The 15127-nt window shown below is 40.5% G+C and overlaps 1 protein-coding gene across 3 annotated transcripts in view; it reads left to right on the forward strand.

Annotated features, from left to right (window-relative positions):
* cntn5 (contactin 5) overlaps positions 1-15127 on the forward strand; it is a 121547-nt gene that overhangs the window by 82981 nt on the left and 23439 nt on the right. For all 3 annotated transcript variants that reach the window (XM_030404720.1, XM_030404729.1, XM_030404737.1), the window contains exons 9-12: positions 2694-2796; positions 8205-8386; positions 11513-11649; positions 11798-11927. In XM_030404720.1, coding sequence (XP_030260580.1) covers positions 2694-2796; positions 8205-8386; positions 11513-11649; positions 11798-11927 — 552 coding nt within the window. The remainder of the gene's footprint in view (positions 1-2693; positions 2797-8204; positions 8387-11512; positions 11650-11797; positions 11928-15127) is intronic.

Consider the following 15127-nt stretch of genomic DNA (forward strand, 5'->3'; position numbering starts at 1 on the left):
TCCTTTACACTGAATGTACCCATTCTGCTATCAAGAGAACACCGACTTACTGATTTAACTGTTCTTTAAGCATAATTGAGAACATACAACACTTGTAAATGTGACATTTTCACTGTCTGTCCGTAAAATCACTGCCTTAACCCCGAGAAGAAATGTTCATTTTAGAAGTCTAATCATCACAAAGCAATATGTAAAGTCAGATTATCAGAAATGGTCTGGTATATGTCAGGATGTTGATCATTTTCCTTGTATAAAACATGGCTGCATTGTTAATGCAGTATAGATGGGGGATCAATGCATGAAACCAGTGCAGCTGTCAAGTGTAAGGAGAAGGAAAAAGCAAAAGGGAATGTTAATATATTATAACAGTTTTACTATTGCAAGGCGATGCATATTTCACAAATAAAAGAGGTAATCATATACATTTAAAGTAGTATTGATATGTTGAATTATAAAAACCTTCCATTTATTTTTGAAATTGTATGTCTTTTCTATTTTCTGACCGAAGTTTCAAAAGTTCTCGCGCATTTGTGCTTCTGAGAGGCACCTGAAAACGCCGATCAGTCACTGGATCAGAGAGGCGATAAAACAAGTACTTTTTCAACGCTATAAGCTGGGAGTCACCGTAAATTTCAGGGCAGGCATCAAACTTTGAAATTGGTTTCGCAGAAGAACAAAGCACAACAGAAAAATGTAATTTTTATGTGATTAATAAATGAAACTGGGACATAAAGCATAAACCCTAAACTCCAAATGAGGGCCTGTAATGTTTTAGCACACCACGCCTGGACATTATTTCTTACAATTCTATCAAGTCGAGGCACAGAGACTGAATACGTTATTGAATATACTATGGCATAAGGGAATGAAATATTGCAAATTCATTATATGTGAAGGGCTGCTTTGGAGCCATAAATGTTGGGAATGAGATTGAAATTGAAAAGTTCTTTGGAACAAATATCATAAAACTCCTTTTCCATTCATAGAGGGACACAATTCAATAACCCCACTCCTTCTTTGCGGCATTCATTTTATCACATAATAAGTGTCAGGTACGCGTAGGAGGTGTAATTATGGTTTCTCAAATGTCATGACGGTCATTTGTCTTACTGATCGTGTGCGTTGCAGTGCACACGGAGCAGCAGCGCATATGGTCTGATACATATATGATACGTGTCCGTATTTGTTGAGGAGTCAGAGAAAGGTGGCAGGAGTTAGCGGCGTTGCCGTCAGCGGTGCTCACATGCCATGATCCAGTGTGCGTTTAACATTCATCTAAAGGCTAACATGCTCATGCAATATTCATGTCGCAAACTCCCATTTAATAAGGCAGATAATAGTAATTAGATCCCAGATGAAGGTGTTTTCCTTTGCAACTCCAAATGCGCTCAATGCCATCTGACATACCGTTCTGGCAAATGGATATAAATGGCCGCCCTTACATACAGATGAATAAACAAAGAAACCATGTCCTCTGGCTGCGGCTGAGAATGGAGGTGTTAGTCATCGCGGCGCTCAACAAGACCGATAACACGTTATCACTCGTGTCCTTCGCAGTGTGTTTCTGGTATTGTAGAGTGGATTGCTAATTCTTCAGGACAGCAATGCCACTTTTCCCTGTTGTCTTTTGTTGGTAAATCATCTTTTCTACCGTTTCCTGGTCAGCAGACTTTGTGGCTGTGCACGGATGGCAACGTGCCAAACCGCATACCAATGCAGAGTCTGGCTCGCAGGACTGCATAATCAAGTTGACTTTGACTACATATGAATTATAGAGATATATTAAAATATCCGCGGCCATCCCTTCCATCACTCTGTTGCTCAGTCAGGTCATAAACATGTCATGTAAATGTGATCTGACACATTTTGTACACATGTCCGTATAGTGTGTGGCCCGTTACCTGTACAAGTGTGAATGTATCGTAGGTTTGCTGAAACGTTCCCTGCCAACACTTTGTCCTCGCGCTGGGCTGCTGCTCAGTGATAACAATTTTTTCAGGACTGAGATAGCCTTACCAACTGAAGGGCAGCGACGTCACAAGCCAATAGTTCAATAGTGCAAATGCACAATTGATGTAACGCAACAGATAAACATCGGCCGCTGCCATTGGTCGATGTTATCTTATTCGCCGATGGCAGTCAACAATGTGAATATCAGCTGATAAAACTGTCCAGCCAATGAATCTTTGCATCCCTAGTTTAAACTTTATTCTGATCTTTTCCATGCTTTTTTCTTGTGTTTTGTAGTTGTTGAGGAGATCAAAAATCTAATTATTCGGGTTGCTCCTGTTTTTTATCTAAATCAGTATCGCCAACCCCTAATTAATTAACTGTGTGTAAAGTTGAAAGATGTTCCAGATGGTGTGCATAATGTGCAGTCCCACACCTGCACACTGCATGATTTAATATACCATGTGTATTGTGAGAGGCCTATACATCAGGAATCCTCTGGAAATTTATACATCCTGCTTCATTTTTTTGTTCTTTTGTTTTTATTAAGTACTTACTCACAGTAAATACTCAGGTACTGCCCCATAAGAAGTGAGCATCCCTGTTTCCTTTAAATCGCCATCCCCAGTGTCTGTGTAACACACTGCAGGAAAAGACGAGGATGATGGGAAATGGGGAGTAAGTAGCTGTTCCAGTCTGCTCGGTTCTAATGTCTGCAATTCCTCTTTCTTAACCTTTTCCAGGTGTCATGGGTGAATATGAGCCCAAAATTGAAGTGCATTTCCCCACATCTGTTCTGGCTGCCAAAGGAGTCACTGTCAGGCTGGAGTGCTTCGCTCTGGGGAAGTAAGTAAACAAGGACATATTGCGCAAATATTGGGAGTTGTTTATTACAGCGGGATCATATTAATCAACCAGAAAGTATAACCTGCAGACTATCACTGCTCTGTTCCTGAGAGATCCTTTAGATAACACCCTTTTTTTTTTGTGTTGTTTTCCTCTCTTCTTTAAATTACATTATTCCATTACCTGAATGGGAACCGGCCGTATCTTGTCTTCAGGCGAGATGTTAAGTGAGTGTAGAGAAGCGCAGCATCGTAGCTCAGCTGTTAGATGGCATGTTAGTGCACGGGGGGAAGACTGAATGGGGAATTCAGCCCTAGGGACCCATGTGTTCTCGTAATTGAGAGCCCTAATGTATCTGTGTTTCCTGGGTGCTTTCAGGGACTGTTATGAATGTGGAAAGCCAAGGTTACGTCTATGAGAAAAATGAATTTGGTAATAGTTCGGTGCCAGGAGGGAAAACGCACTGTTGACCACAGAGACTAAAAATCCTAACCATGTACTACGGTTATTAAAGTTAGCGTTGCTGTCTTCATGGTCCGCGGAACACTTTCCTGATGATTCAAATCAAAATGTGTTTGACATTTTTACTGTATTTTTTTTTTTTCAATGCAATAATTGTGATGTTAAAGTAAAGTCACCATGAGGCCATTTGTAAAATCTGAGCATTCAGATGAAAATTTATTAAAAAAACATCTTGAATGTGTTTTTCTGCAAAAAGAAAGATTCAAGTGCTGTTTGGAAACGACAAGAAATCGCTGTCCTTGTGCCACAAAATCTTTTATCGTCCCTACTCCATTTTGTTTATAATTATTCAGCATGAATTATTCATTGCTGACTCCCATCTTAAGTGCAAACAGTCTCTAATCTGCGGACGACTAAGGACCTCATAATTGTTTACCTTGATTTCAATTAATTATCCACATTATGGTAAGTCATTTCCTAAACATATAGACACTGCATTATAATCTCGTAGCGCGTCATTTTTTCCCATCAAAGCTAAGCGGGAGTTTTTCGGATGCTTGCGGAACAGCCAAACAGCTTGTGTCCTCGCCCTGTGCGTCCCTCGATGAAGTAATTTGCGCTTGATGGCTTTCAGTCAGACAGTGATCCCAGTGACTTACCCTTTTACGTAGAGATGAATGATTTATCGATGCACCCTATTAAGAAATGCCAGTCTTTATATAGCGCTGAAAATGAAGTTAAAATGGGTTTTGTTCTCCTGTTGATCAATATTTATGATGGCACCAGGCTAGGACGGGACAGGGGAGCTCTTTGTGTGTGAATGCCAGAGCTCCTTGATGTGATTGTCTGTTGAGATATTTACCAGTGACAGTACTTTGTGGGCCCAAGTCAAGGACAAAGAGAACTATAAGACAATGAAAATGAGAGAGGGAACAACTAAACTTTAAGTTTTACAATCTAGTCACCTCATAATGTTAGTTTATTAATGTGCACAAGACCAATTATCCCTAAAATGAAACCTATATGTTTGTGTTACCATCATGTAAGCCATCTCTGGCACAACTTTGGCCGGAGAGGGGTGTCATTAGCCTTTTTCCATCAGCACTAATAGGCTTATCACACCTTTTATGTGAACAGGACTTGTGTTCAAACAAATTATGTGTGGCCTGACAAGCGTTTTTTTCTGGATGACATGAGCGCTGTCAACAGACAAAGACCGAGGTTACTTAATAAAGGAAAAAATAGCTTGTGTATTAACAGTCGGACATGCAAAAATAAAGAGCTCGGTTCGGTACTAAATATAAAACTGCTTAGTGTCAACTTCTCCACCAGTAGTTTGCTGTTTTTTAGGCTTACAGCTTACAGTCAAACTTTTGGGTTGACATCTATTGCAGAAAAGTTGCCAGAGTCACGATTGCTTCTGTTACAGTTATCTTTGAATAACTATGCACATGTATGCTTTTATATCTCATTAATAATATTTAACATTTAATCAGAGACTTGATTTACCTGTCGGACAGAAAACTAAAGGAAAAAGAAATGAGCAGTTAGCAGTTATTCCGTCCAGCAGGGGTTGGATTTGGATTATTAAAAACGCTAGCAAAGCAACAAAATACAACCAGTACCTTTAAATACACACACGCAGGAATGTCAGATAGGTCTGACTGCTGTGTTTGACTCTATATCTTTAAATGTTTCAGTTATGGTTGAAAATGACAACAGAATTAAACAAGTTTGCTGATTTCATATATATAGTGACGGTTGTTGGCATGCTATTGCTGTAATTTGGTCTATTTTCCATAGTTTTCTTCAATTAATTAGTACTTATGAATGAATATAGATGATGATACGTTAACTGTACATGTTCAAACATCACGAAATTCAATTTAAACCGCTGCCTTCACAGTCAGATTTATGAGACGCTCTGGAAAAGCGCAGCGCTGTAAGCGGCATTAATTTCAAGGGATATTGGAGTATGAAGTTCATTGTAGTTCAAAAAGCCTTGTACATTTGATGGGTTACACATTCTCCCACTCAATTCCACTTAAAATATAATATGTGCTATGCGGTGGATGCTTTCATCCAAATTGCCTTAGAGTAGAGAAGGGTATACTTTTAGTTTCAGTGACCCCAGAGGAATCAAACTCTCGAAACCCTTGTAGTTACTTTCCTCGTTGAGCGATACAAGGGGCACGAGGACCACGCTGTCAGCAGCAACACAAAGTGCCTCTTAATGACAATGCATGTTACACTCGTGCTATGGTTAATGCTTTTGAAAGACAGTTTGTTTCTGCTCAAATCATGCAGGTGAAATGTGGCTTTGTGTTGCAGGTCATTTCTCCTCAAAAGATTTAGTGTGGTATTTCCTAAAGGGACACGAAATCGAGAGCCTGGCGAATTAGCAAAACGGGTGGGATAATACCGAGATCTTAATGGTCTGAAGCAAACCAATTCTGCACTATATTTTGGTATTAGATTTAATTTCCAACCTTTATTATGGGACCGGTCCAGATGAGGGCACGGCAATTGTGTGAAATGCTAATTAAGATGTAATCTGCAGAGGCTGCCAATGGGCACATTCTTAAATTGAAAACTGTAGCACCTTACATAAACTCCAGCGCGTAACACATTCATGGCGTTAGGGTATGAGATACTCAGTTTGTACACTTTGATACGACGGACAGGGTCGGAGCTTCAGAGTTCAGGAGTTAATGCAAACAGATTCTCACAGAAGACACTGATGGGTAGAGTTTCTTTAGTCTATTCCACTCTCCTGCCCACCCCCGGTCCTGTGAACACGTACTAGGCCTGGTGCTCATTATTCAGCCTGCAAAGAGAAATCCTGCCACGGACCCAGGATGATTCACCCCTCGAGGTCTCTGAGGATTCGCTCTGTTCTCTGGCTAGTCAGGAGTTTAGCCGGCGCAAAGGGTCTCCTGCAGAATTCTCCATCAATAACGTATAAGAACAGAGCGTTATAACGACTGAATGCTATATTCATGATCCAATCTGTATGCCTGTTGTTAGCATTCGTTGACGTCGTTCTTTCCCCCCACGGGGGGGGGCATTAAAGTGAGAATGCCAAGTGCTAACAAATGGACCCAGCATCAGACCACAGATATTTAATTTCACCTCAGGCCACAGATGTTGTCCCTAGGAACCAGACTGTGTGAGAGCATGTTTGTTGTTGTTGTCTGTGCTGCAGATCCTCGACAACCAACAACCAAACCGTACAACAACAAAGCAAAATATACTTTATGTACTATTTGATTGGATTAATGTATGACTACAGTTATCAGTGAGGGCTTTCACAGGAGGGCACTCCTTTATACATGGTCATAAACTGGACATTTTTGTTGGTTGGTGGTGTTGTTTTGGTAATGTAATGTTACCACAATTTAGTTTGGCCAGGCTGAGGGAGGCGTCCCTTAACTGAGAATTAACGCCCACTCCTCGGCTAGTCAGAAACAATTATTCAAATAAACAAAATGATGTACAACGAACACAATCATATAGACTCCACCTGGTCTAAAGCAGTAAAAACACCAAAGAAAGGGCTTTTTGGGAAGTAAGCTCAGCAGCAAGCGCAGTTACGGAATCACAAACGTTTAATCCCTTGTGCCCAGCTTGAAGGAAATGGAAACATTACAACTTTACGGTACGTGTTAATTTAAATGTGCAGTAACATAATATTACAGCACAGAAGTACAAAAGAACAGAAGTTGATTTAGACAGGCTTCCCACCCCGATGCCCCCCGCTGGTCGCAGCGCCGCCAAACGTGTCATCATAAATTATCATGTATGTTATATTAAGAAACTGATTTGCTTTTGCGTATTTTACATGGAGATCAAAGCTGCGGTTGATTCTTTTTTTTTTTCAGGCTTTCGAGATATTTATTTTCAGTGACAGCGTTTCACACCCTCAGTGCTGTGAGGAATGTTAAACAGAGGCTGTGAGCTAATGAGCTAGCTATTCAAAATCACAATGAGAAAAGAAAAAAAGTTGGAACCAGTAGTCCACAAAAAAAAAATATATATATGTGACATGAAACTCCTTTCAAACATGAAAAAAAAAAACACACAGAAAAAATGCTTTGTTCAATACAAAACATGCTCTGAATCCTAATTTGAGTCCATTGCAGCCGAGAGCACTTCAATGTCCTTGTGAATTTAGAGCAGATAAAAAAAAAAAAAAAAACTCAGGGATGTAACATTTCCATCGCGGCTAAATGATTGATGGGTTCACCGGAGGTTTGCATGGTGTCACATTTCCATCTTTCAGACACCTGTCAAATCCGGTTGTCACACAGGAGCACTACTGATACTGAGCACATTGTGAGATACTCTGTCTCCGCATGTGCAAGTCATCTATCATGAGGATCTATAGGACGATCCATGAATAAACAGGGCAGGATGAGATTGCTCGAACACTAATCATAAAAATCTCTCCGGCTCTTGTAATAGCCTGATTTGAATATTGTCCCCGTCCCTCTGAAACCCTGCCGTCTACTGTGTGGGTCGTTCGGTGGAATAAATATATTAGAAGTGGTCAAAAGGTGAGTGATTCGCATGTAGATCAGAACGAACATTAAATACTCACTATGGTGCATCAAATCAATGAAAGACATATCTGTAGGTTGGTCGTTTGGTAAAGCAGGTTTTTATTTAAATGTTCTTTCACAGGGAGAGAAGAGAGGATCTATCAAGGTTATATTTATAGAACGCTGTCAAGGTGAAGGCACATGAAAATATGTATTAATGTCAGTTATAATTCCAGGTTCATTCATGAGGTATATATGTTGTGTATACGTATAAATGTTTTTGTAATCAGCGGTGAATCCCATTTTTGCAGCTCACAATCTAAACCGTGCGTAAATCCTGCTCGTTCTCTTCTACGCTGTGTTTGCTGAGTATATAATCCCGCTTCTTTTTCTCTCTCCTCGCAGTCCCGTGCCAACAATCACATGGAGGAAGATAAACGGCAACATCCCCAAAAAAGCGAGGCTTCGGAAGTCTCAGGCCGTGCTGGAAATTCCCAACATTCAGCTGGAGGACTCGGGAACGTACGAGTGCAAAGCCGAGAATCCAAGAGGAGGCACCGCTTTCAAAGGACACCTGCAGGTCTACAGTGAGTCGGAGGCATGCTCTCATTCTCCGTTCGTGTGTTGTCGAGGGGTTGTTTTCAAGGAATGATGGTCCAAACAACTATTAAAATTCTCCAAAAGCCATTTCACTTCTGCACCGTTTCCAAGGATTTTTCTTGATATAATCTTTCCCAGACACACCATTCTGAAACTCAAGGCTGAAGTCCAGCCCTGCGAATTTGCTGAGCAATCCAAGTACATCCGTCGCATATAATCCAAGAACGATCAATCAGCAGCATATTTAATAACCTAATATCATGTGACCTTTAAGATATGTTGCCAGGACAACTTAAATAGAAGTGTTTGCTCCTATATTAAGACACTGAGAGATTCACCGAGTGTGAAGTGGTGCAGCATTTTATTTCAAAATGTTTTCATTCCAGTGCCCCACTTTATGGACCCTGGCTGTAAGCAAAATTTAAAAGCTTCATATGCCAGCAACAGCCCCGCACTTTGGCCCAACAGCGGTAAACATGACTCTAAAATGTCTGGTGCGAAATAAACATCCCTGAGCGTTTCTGCAACAAGTTCAGCAGCCGAGCCGAGCAAATCCACAGAAAAGCATCCGGCTCTCGGACCTCAAGAACAGACCTCATTCCTGTGTTTTTTTAGCACATCTATGGTGTGCTGAAAGTTTTGATATTTTCCCAACGGCGTGGGTTGTGGAGTGGCGTCGCTCCTCACTGTCACGTCTGGCCAGGGCAACTGCCACGGGCACACTGTGCTCACAGTCAGGGCACGAAAAGATGGACCGGGCTGGACCAAAGCTTCTTGATTGATCTACTAAATCAATTCTTAGCTTAAATCAGTTATCTATTTGACCAACTCTATGCTTGTCACCTAAAAACATTGTTTTTTTATATACAGGTATGTCATATCAGTTTCAGGACAGACGTAAATTAAAGAACAATTTCTAATTTTCTGCGTCACAAGCAAGCGTCCTTTGCCCATGATCGCAGACTTATCAATGAGTTTGCATGTCCCCGGTTCCTCTCCGTCTGTGCCATGTGCACAGGACCGAGATAATGGACTGCTTCAGCCTTGGTGGGACACATTTCCAAGGCCCTGCACTTCTTGGCAACCTCCATTCTGTTGACATCACAAGGAGAATAGGGAGCCTAATTTGTAGCAGGCTCACGCTAAATGTAATTTACACAGGTCAGCTGGTAGTTTGAACTTTCATTGTGAAGGAGGCTTCCTGACCATAATCATTCAATCAAACCGCACAAAAAAAGTGTTCTACCGAGGGTGCCATATGCAAAGAAAAGCAGAGAACGTGCTCGGCATGTTACTGCAGGAGAAGAGGCTCAATGGCTGTTTTTTTTTTTGTTTGTTTTTTTCTCCTTTCTGCACACATTGTGCGAGAAATACACGACCACACAATGTGCATTGTTCGGTCCTGACCAGGTGTATCATAGCATACACTAATCTGGATACTTTTTTATTCATTACCTTTTATTTTTGATTAAATAAACAAAACACCAGTGAAACAAAACATGTCCGAAATCTGTGTTGACGCTTTGGCAATAGGCATGTCAGCGTCAGTTTTCCTTTTCTGCGTTTGAAACTGCACACACCGACTAATTTGTGCTAATTAATCACATTAGCCACGTGCTAATATCATGTCATTATCCCTAACTATTTAACTTGTCCTCAGACATTTAGTCTACCCAAATGGGGTTTTAATCGTTGATCTCATGTGTTAATTTAATATGTTATATACACTTTCAAAATTAAATGTAAAAAAAAAAATTAGTACCCCTTGGTGTCCTGCATTTATAAATGTCTAAATTGAGTGTAAACAACAAATAAAGAAGATTAAGATAAAAGTGACCCAGTAAAAGGTCCTTGTGAAATGTATATTCTTATAAATGTGCAAGAATTGAAATATGCACCGCCACAAACAGCATGAGACCCAGTCGACTGAAAAAAGCCTACAAGATGAAAAGAGGGCACATGCAGCCTATACGGTGCCCAGATGTCACGTGGTGACAGAGATTCTTTGTAGCGTGTAGAGCTGGACAGGATCTGCAGACAGAGCCTCGGAAACGCATCAAGTAGGCTCCAGTAAAAACCAAAAAAAGGAAAAGAAGCTTCATGGTTACGCACCCCCGGGATAGGCACTTGCCTAGTTTGCCTATGCCAGGAGCCAGCCATGCAGCGGAAGGAGAGAAAAACAGAATGTGTGCAGCTCTCCAACTGGGTTTTCCGTCAATTCGGTCAAAACAATCTCAGTTATTAAAGATGTCATCAAACATATCGATTGGGTTGCTCCTGTTCAATAAATATCTGTCTGGTTGGTGATGCTTGTTGGTCTTGAGGTGAGCTGGTGTACAGAGTGTGCCCATGTGATTACCTAACCCCTCGCTGTAGAAAACCTGCAGTGTAAAAAAACCTTGGATGTTTAGTACGGTGCACCATTTTGACCTTTAGCCTCCTTTCGTTAATGCCTGCCTGTTGTCAGAATCTCTATAGAATAGGTTTTCACTTTCATTTTATTGTAGTTCTTCAGGGTTGAGGTGCATAAGAGTGGATGTTTTTTTACTGGACACATTATGTGATTCTTAAAGTTACCTTTGTTAAGTGTCAGTGCAGTGCTAAAGTCCAGGAGCCGTGAGAGTCAAGGATTTGTATTAAGTGACGATAAGGGTTGCAACGGTATATCTCAGAGCTAAAAATTGTGATAGAACAAGTAGATATAGAGAGATGTAGGCTATCATATTATTGTTTTCAATAACACTAACACTGTAGATAAAGAAATGTACATGTTATGGTAACCGTCAATTTTCAGATTGTGAGTTTCTGCTCCAACTGTTTGTCAAAAGATTGTAAATACCACCAGATTATAGTTGAATTAAATTAGAAATAATAAATAACATAAACAGTAAGTACTGTCTTTCATTTGTCATGGTAGCTTAAGGTATTACAAACAATTTGTTCAGTGCATTACTACATCCACGTAAATACAACCTCCAACTGTGTATTAACAGCCCACGAATGATTCATCTCCTATAAGCACAGGTGACCACACTTGTGCCTTGTGTGCGTTTCAAGGATATATTACTTATTCTAAAAAAACTTTTCTTTTTTTTTTTTTTTCTATCTCCAAGCCCTCCCTCAGTGGGTCAGAATGATTAATGATACTCAGATGGATAGTGGAGAGAAGCTCCAGTGGGAGTGCAAGGCCACTGGGAGGCCCAGGCCCACCTATCGCTGGCTTCGTAATGGTTTGCCCTTGACGTCCCAGGTACCTACCTCGCTACACAGTACCTCTCTCCTTTTGTTGATTGCACAATGGAACATCTGAATCATTCCACTATGCAGCATTATACTGTGTAGTATATCTATATTCACATATGATGTTCCTTTACATTTTTTTTCTTTTCTTGTTCCAGGGTCGAGTTGAAATACTGAACGGAGAAGTGACCATTCACAAGGTGCAGCAGGCGGACTCGGGAATGTACCAGTGTGTCGCGGAAAATAAATACGGAGCCATCTACTCGAATGCTGAACTCAAGATTTTAGGTAATTTTATTTGAAATTAAAAAGACGTACAAAACACGCCATTGAGAAAAAAAAGGGGCAGTGAAAAATGTACACTCAAGTATTTATGCATTTTGATAACATGTAAAGTTTCCATCTCATTTCCATCTCAATGCAAAAGGTGCACATAAAAATTAAACAAGATAATATTTAATACTAGGGCTGGGTATCACCAGGTACCTCGCGATACGATACTATCACGATATTTTGCTCACAATAACGATAATATCACGATACAGCGATTCTGCGATAATCGATATATTGCAAGAAATGTCATCCACGATTACATCACCATATCTGTGTCACTGAAGAAATTCAGAATTTATTGACTGCACTGAATCCATTTCAAAGGAATTACGAAACATTGTCAATCAATTTCACATGAATGACAGCCAAGTAAACAAAGAGTATATTGCACAGTGTCTCTTCTTAACACACACACTGACTACAGCTATCATTAAATATCTATATGTGTGGGTTTTAGAGCTACTTAAACCATTTTTAAAATTTGATTTGGTTGTATACCTATGTTTGAATAAAGATAAAGCTGTCCTCCGAAGAGGGGTGGTGGTGGTGGGCCAAAAAAAAAAAAAAAAATATTATTATTTTTTTTTTTTTTTACATTTTTAAATATCGATATTTGGCACCAGTGTATCGATAATGTACCTCAAGACGAAATATCGCGATATATCGTAGTATCGATATTTTGGCACACCCCTATTTAATACAGGTGACAGAAGAACCAATTTGAAGTGCATTACTTTTAGTATCTTAATCTTATATGTAACATGTGAAATTCTGCATTCATTTAATTGAATCAGCTATTTAATTTATTCGCATTCATTCAACCCAATGAAAAACGTTGCATTATATTTGACACTCGACATTGTATTCATGTAACAAAATTAGATGGAGAACTTACATGTAATTAAAATGCCTCAAGTCACTGCTTTAGGTCAAATTGTTTTTTCACGTGTGTCAAGCGCATGTCTCGATACGCTGAAGAAAAAAACTGGATTGCGGGCCAAGTGCTGGCATCCGAATGAGGCACCCGATGATAGGTGAGGGAGATTGAAATGCAAGTGGGGAACGCTGAACTGCGAGATGTGTTGATTGCCAATCAATGCTCCCTGATTTAAGCCCTGCAGTGGACGGCATGAATAAAAGAAGGACCCTTATGGTTATATTCAATGAGGTGTCTGCACGCATCAAGTTGAGGGGAATGTGGAACGGTTCTACGGGGTTCTGGGGAGAATGAAAAGCAGCGACTTGTAGGTATAGATTTATACTAATGGAAGCAAACAGTGGTAGAGAGACATCAGTGGTTTCTTTGATGGAGTTTAATGACTCCATTAGGGTCTCATCTCCACTCTATCGTCCGTTATCAAAGCACAGCCCGCATCACAATCACCATTACTTGTGAAAATATGGACCTTTCATCAGGTATTCATTAGCTGACGTTTGCTGTCATCATTTGATAATGAGTTATCAATAATTCGACTGGAACACTGTGCAAAGTTTTCGTTATTTTGAAGTATTCGTGCCGTCTTTTGCAAAAAGCGAAAACATGAACTTGGAAATGAAAGGACAGTGAAAGCCAAAGAATATGTGCTCTTCAGACTTCAGGCTGCAGGCTACAAACGGCGCAGCCATACTGAACGGCTGTCCACTGTTCTGTGTTGATGCACTATTTTCTCCTTGTCATCTTCCATACTGGGACGCATCTGGTGACACCCATTCCCCTTTCGTGTTTCCCCGAGGGACAGTTTGATTTACTGTCTGAGTGGCATGCCCTTTTTTTGAAGGGGATTCTGTGGCATTTCAAAAAATCTCACGGCAAATGGACACATTTTTTTTTTTTTTTTTTTAATAGAAAATCTATGAAACATTTGTCCCTAAACCATCAGAGTAAAATCTACTGCTTAGTTGATGTAAATTCAGTGTGTATTTTCTAGAAGAGTTACAAAGTTCTGGATTTTAATGAGTTTTATCTGAGCGGACGAGGAGGTGGTTTTCCAAACCCTTAGAGTCACAGTCGCAACGATGATGTTTGGGAGCTGGTGATGAATGTTTTCATAACCATAACCCCCGGGCATCTCTTCCCAGTGACCTGTGCTCTGAGGAGATGTCCACAAGCAAACACTATCAGGACAGATTACACGGCTAATAACAGCCTGCAGATGAGCGATCACTGGAGGCTACACGGGGGCAGTGTCTGCCCTCGCGCATGTGATCTTGTCCCAGATCCAGCTCTTCTGGGAGGGTGGCGAGTGAAGCAATAAGGGTACTGGGCTGCCACCAGCTGCAGGCCCTGCTCTTATTTTGATTAAAACAAATACGCACAGCAACTGCTCTGTTTTCTGCTGCTTTTCGTATCTAGAGGGACCTGTGCCACTCAGGCAACTACTCAGGCTCAAAGACACAAGTGTTAGCGGGGAGAGGGGTCAGCCTGTAGCTACAGATGGGATTGAATTGTCATTGCGTGTAATGTCACCTAGAGAGCATCATTCAGGATTTGAATAATCACAGCTGACAAAGCCTCGCAGCCTGTAGATGGCCTTGATGTGTAATGCAGCTGCATACCAGTACCCCATCAGCTAGAAGCCCGGAGCCTTATTTAGACCATCACTGCCTAATTCATACTCTTGAGTAAGCCATGATTGTTTTAATTGTTTGTATGATGTATTTATTGTTCACTCATGCATCCAGGTTAAACATGGGTTAAAAACAATTTTTCATACAAGCAGCACAAATCATCCAACCATGTCATCATTAACGTGATGACAGTTATTTAGTAATTATGCTGCACAACACGATGCATATTTATGTATTTGGCTTGGATGCTGATTTAGCACAGCATTAAAACCGAGTATGCTGCATTATACAGTTTATAAAGGCAAAAAAAAAGGTTTCTTTGTAATACTTCATGCGGAAAACCTAGTTATTACTTCGAAACAGATTCTGATCATGACGTGTCAGTCTGAACCCTCTCGCACGTTCGAGATAATTACTTTGAAATGCCACAGTTGAAGAGGTGTAACGACTATTGCGTTTACGCTTCTGTTGCATCTTAGCAACCGCATAATGAGTAAACTGCATTGAGAAAAAGTTGTTTTTTTTACCACTAGGAGGCAGGAAGACTTGGGAAAACAAGCACACAGAAATAAGCTAGTTAAGTCGTG

This window comes from Sparus aurata, chromosome 2, assembly GCF_900880675.1.
Source record: "Sparus aurata chromosome 2, fSpaAur1.1, whole genome shotgun sequence".
NCBI classification, from domain to species: domain Eukaryota; kingdom Metazoa; phylum Chordata; class Actinopteri; order Spariformes; family Sparidae; genus Sparus; species Sparus aurata.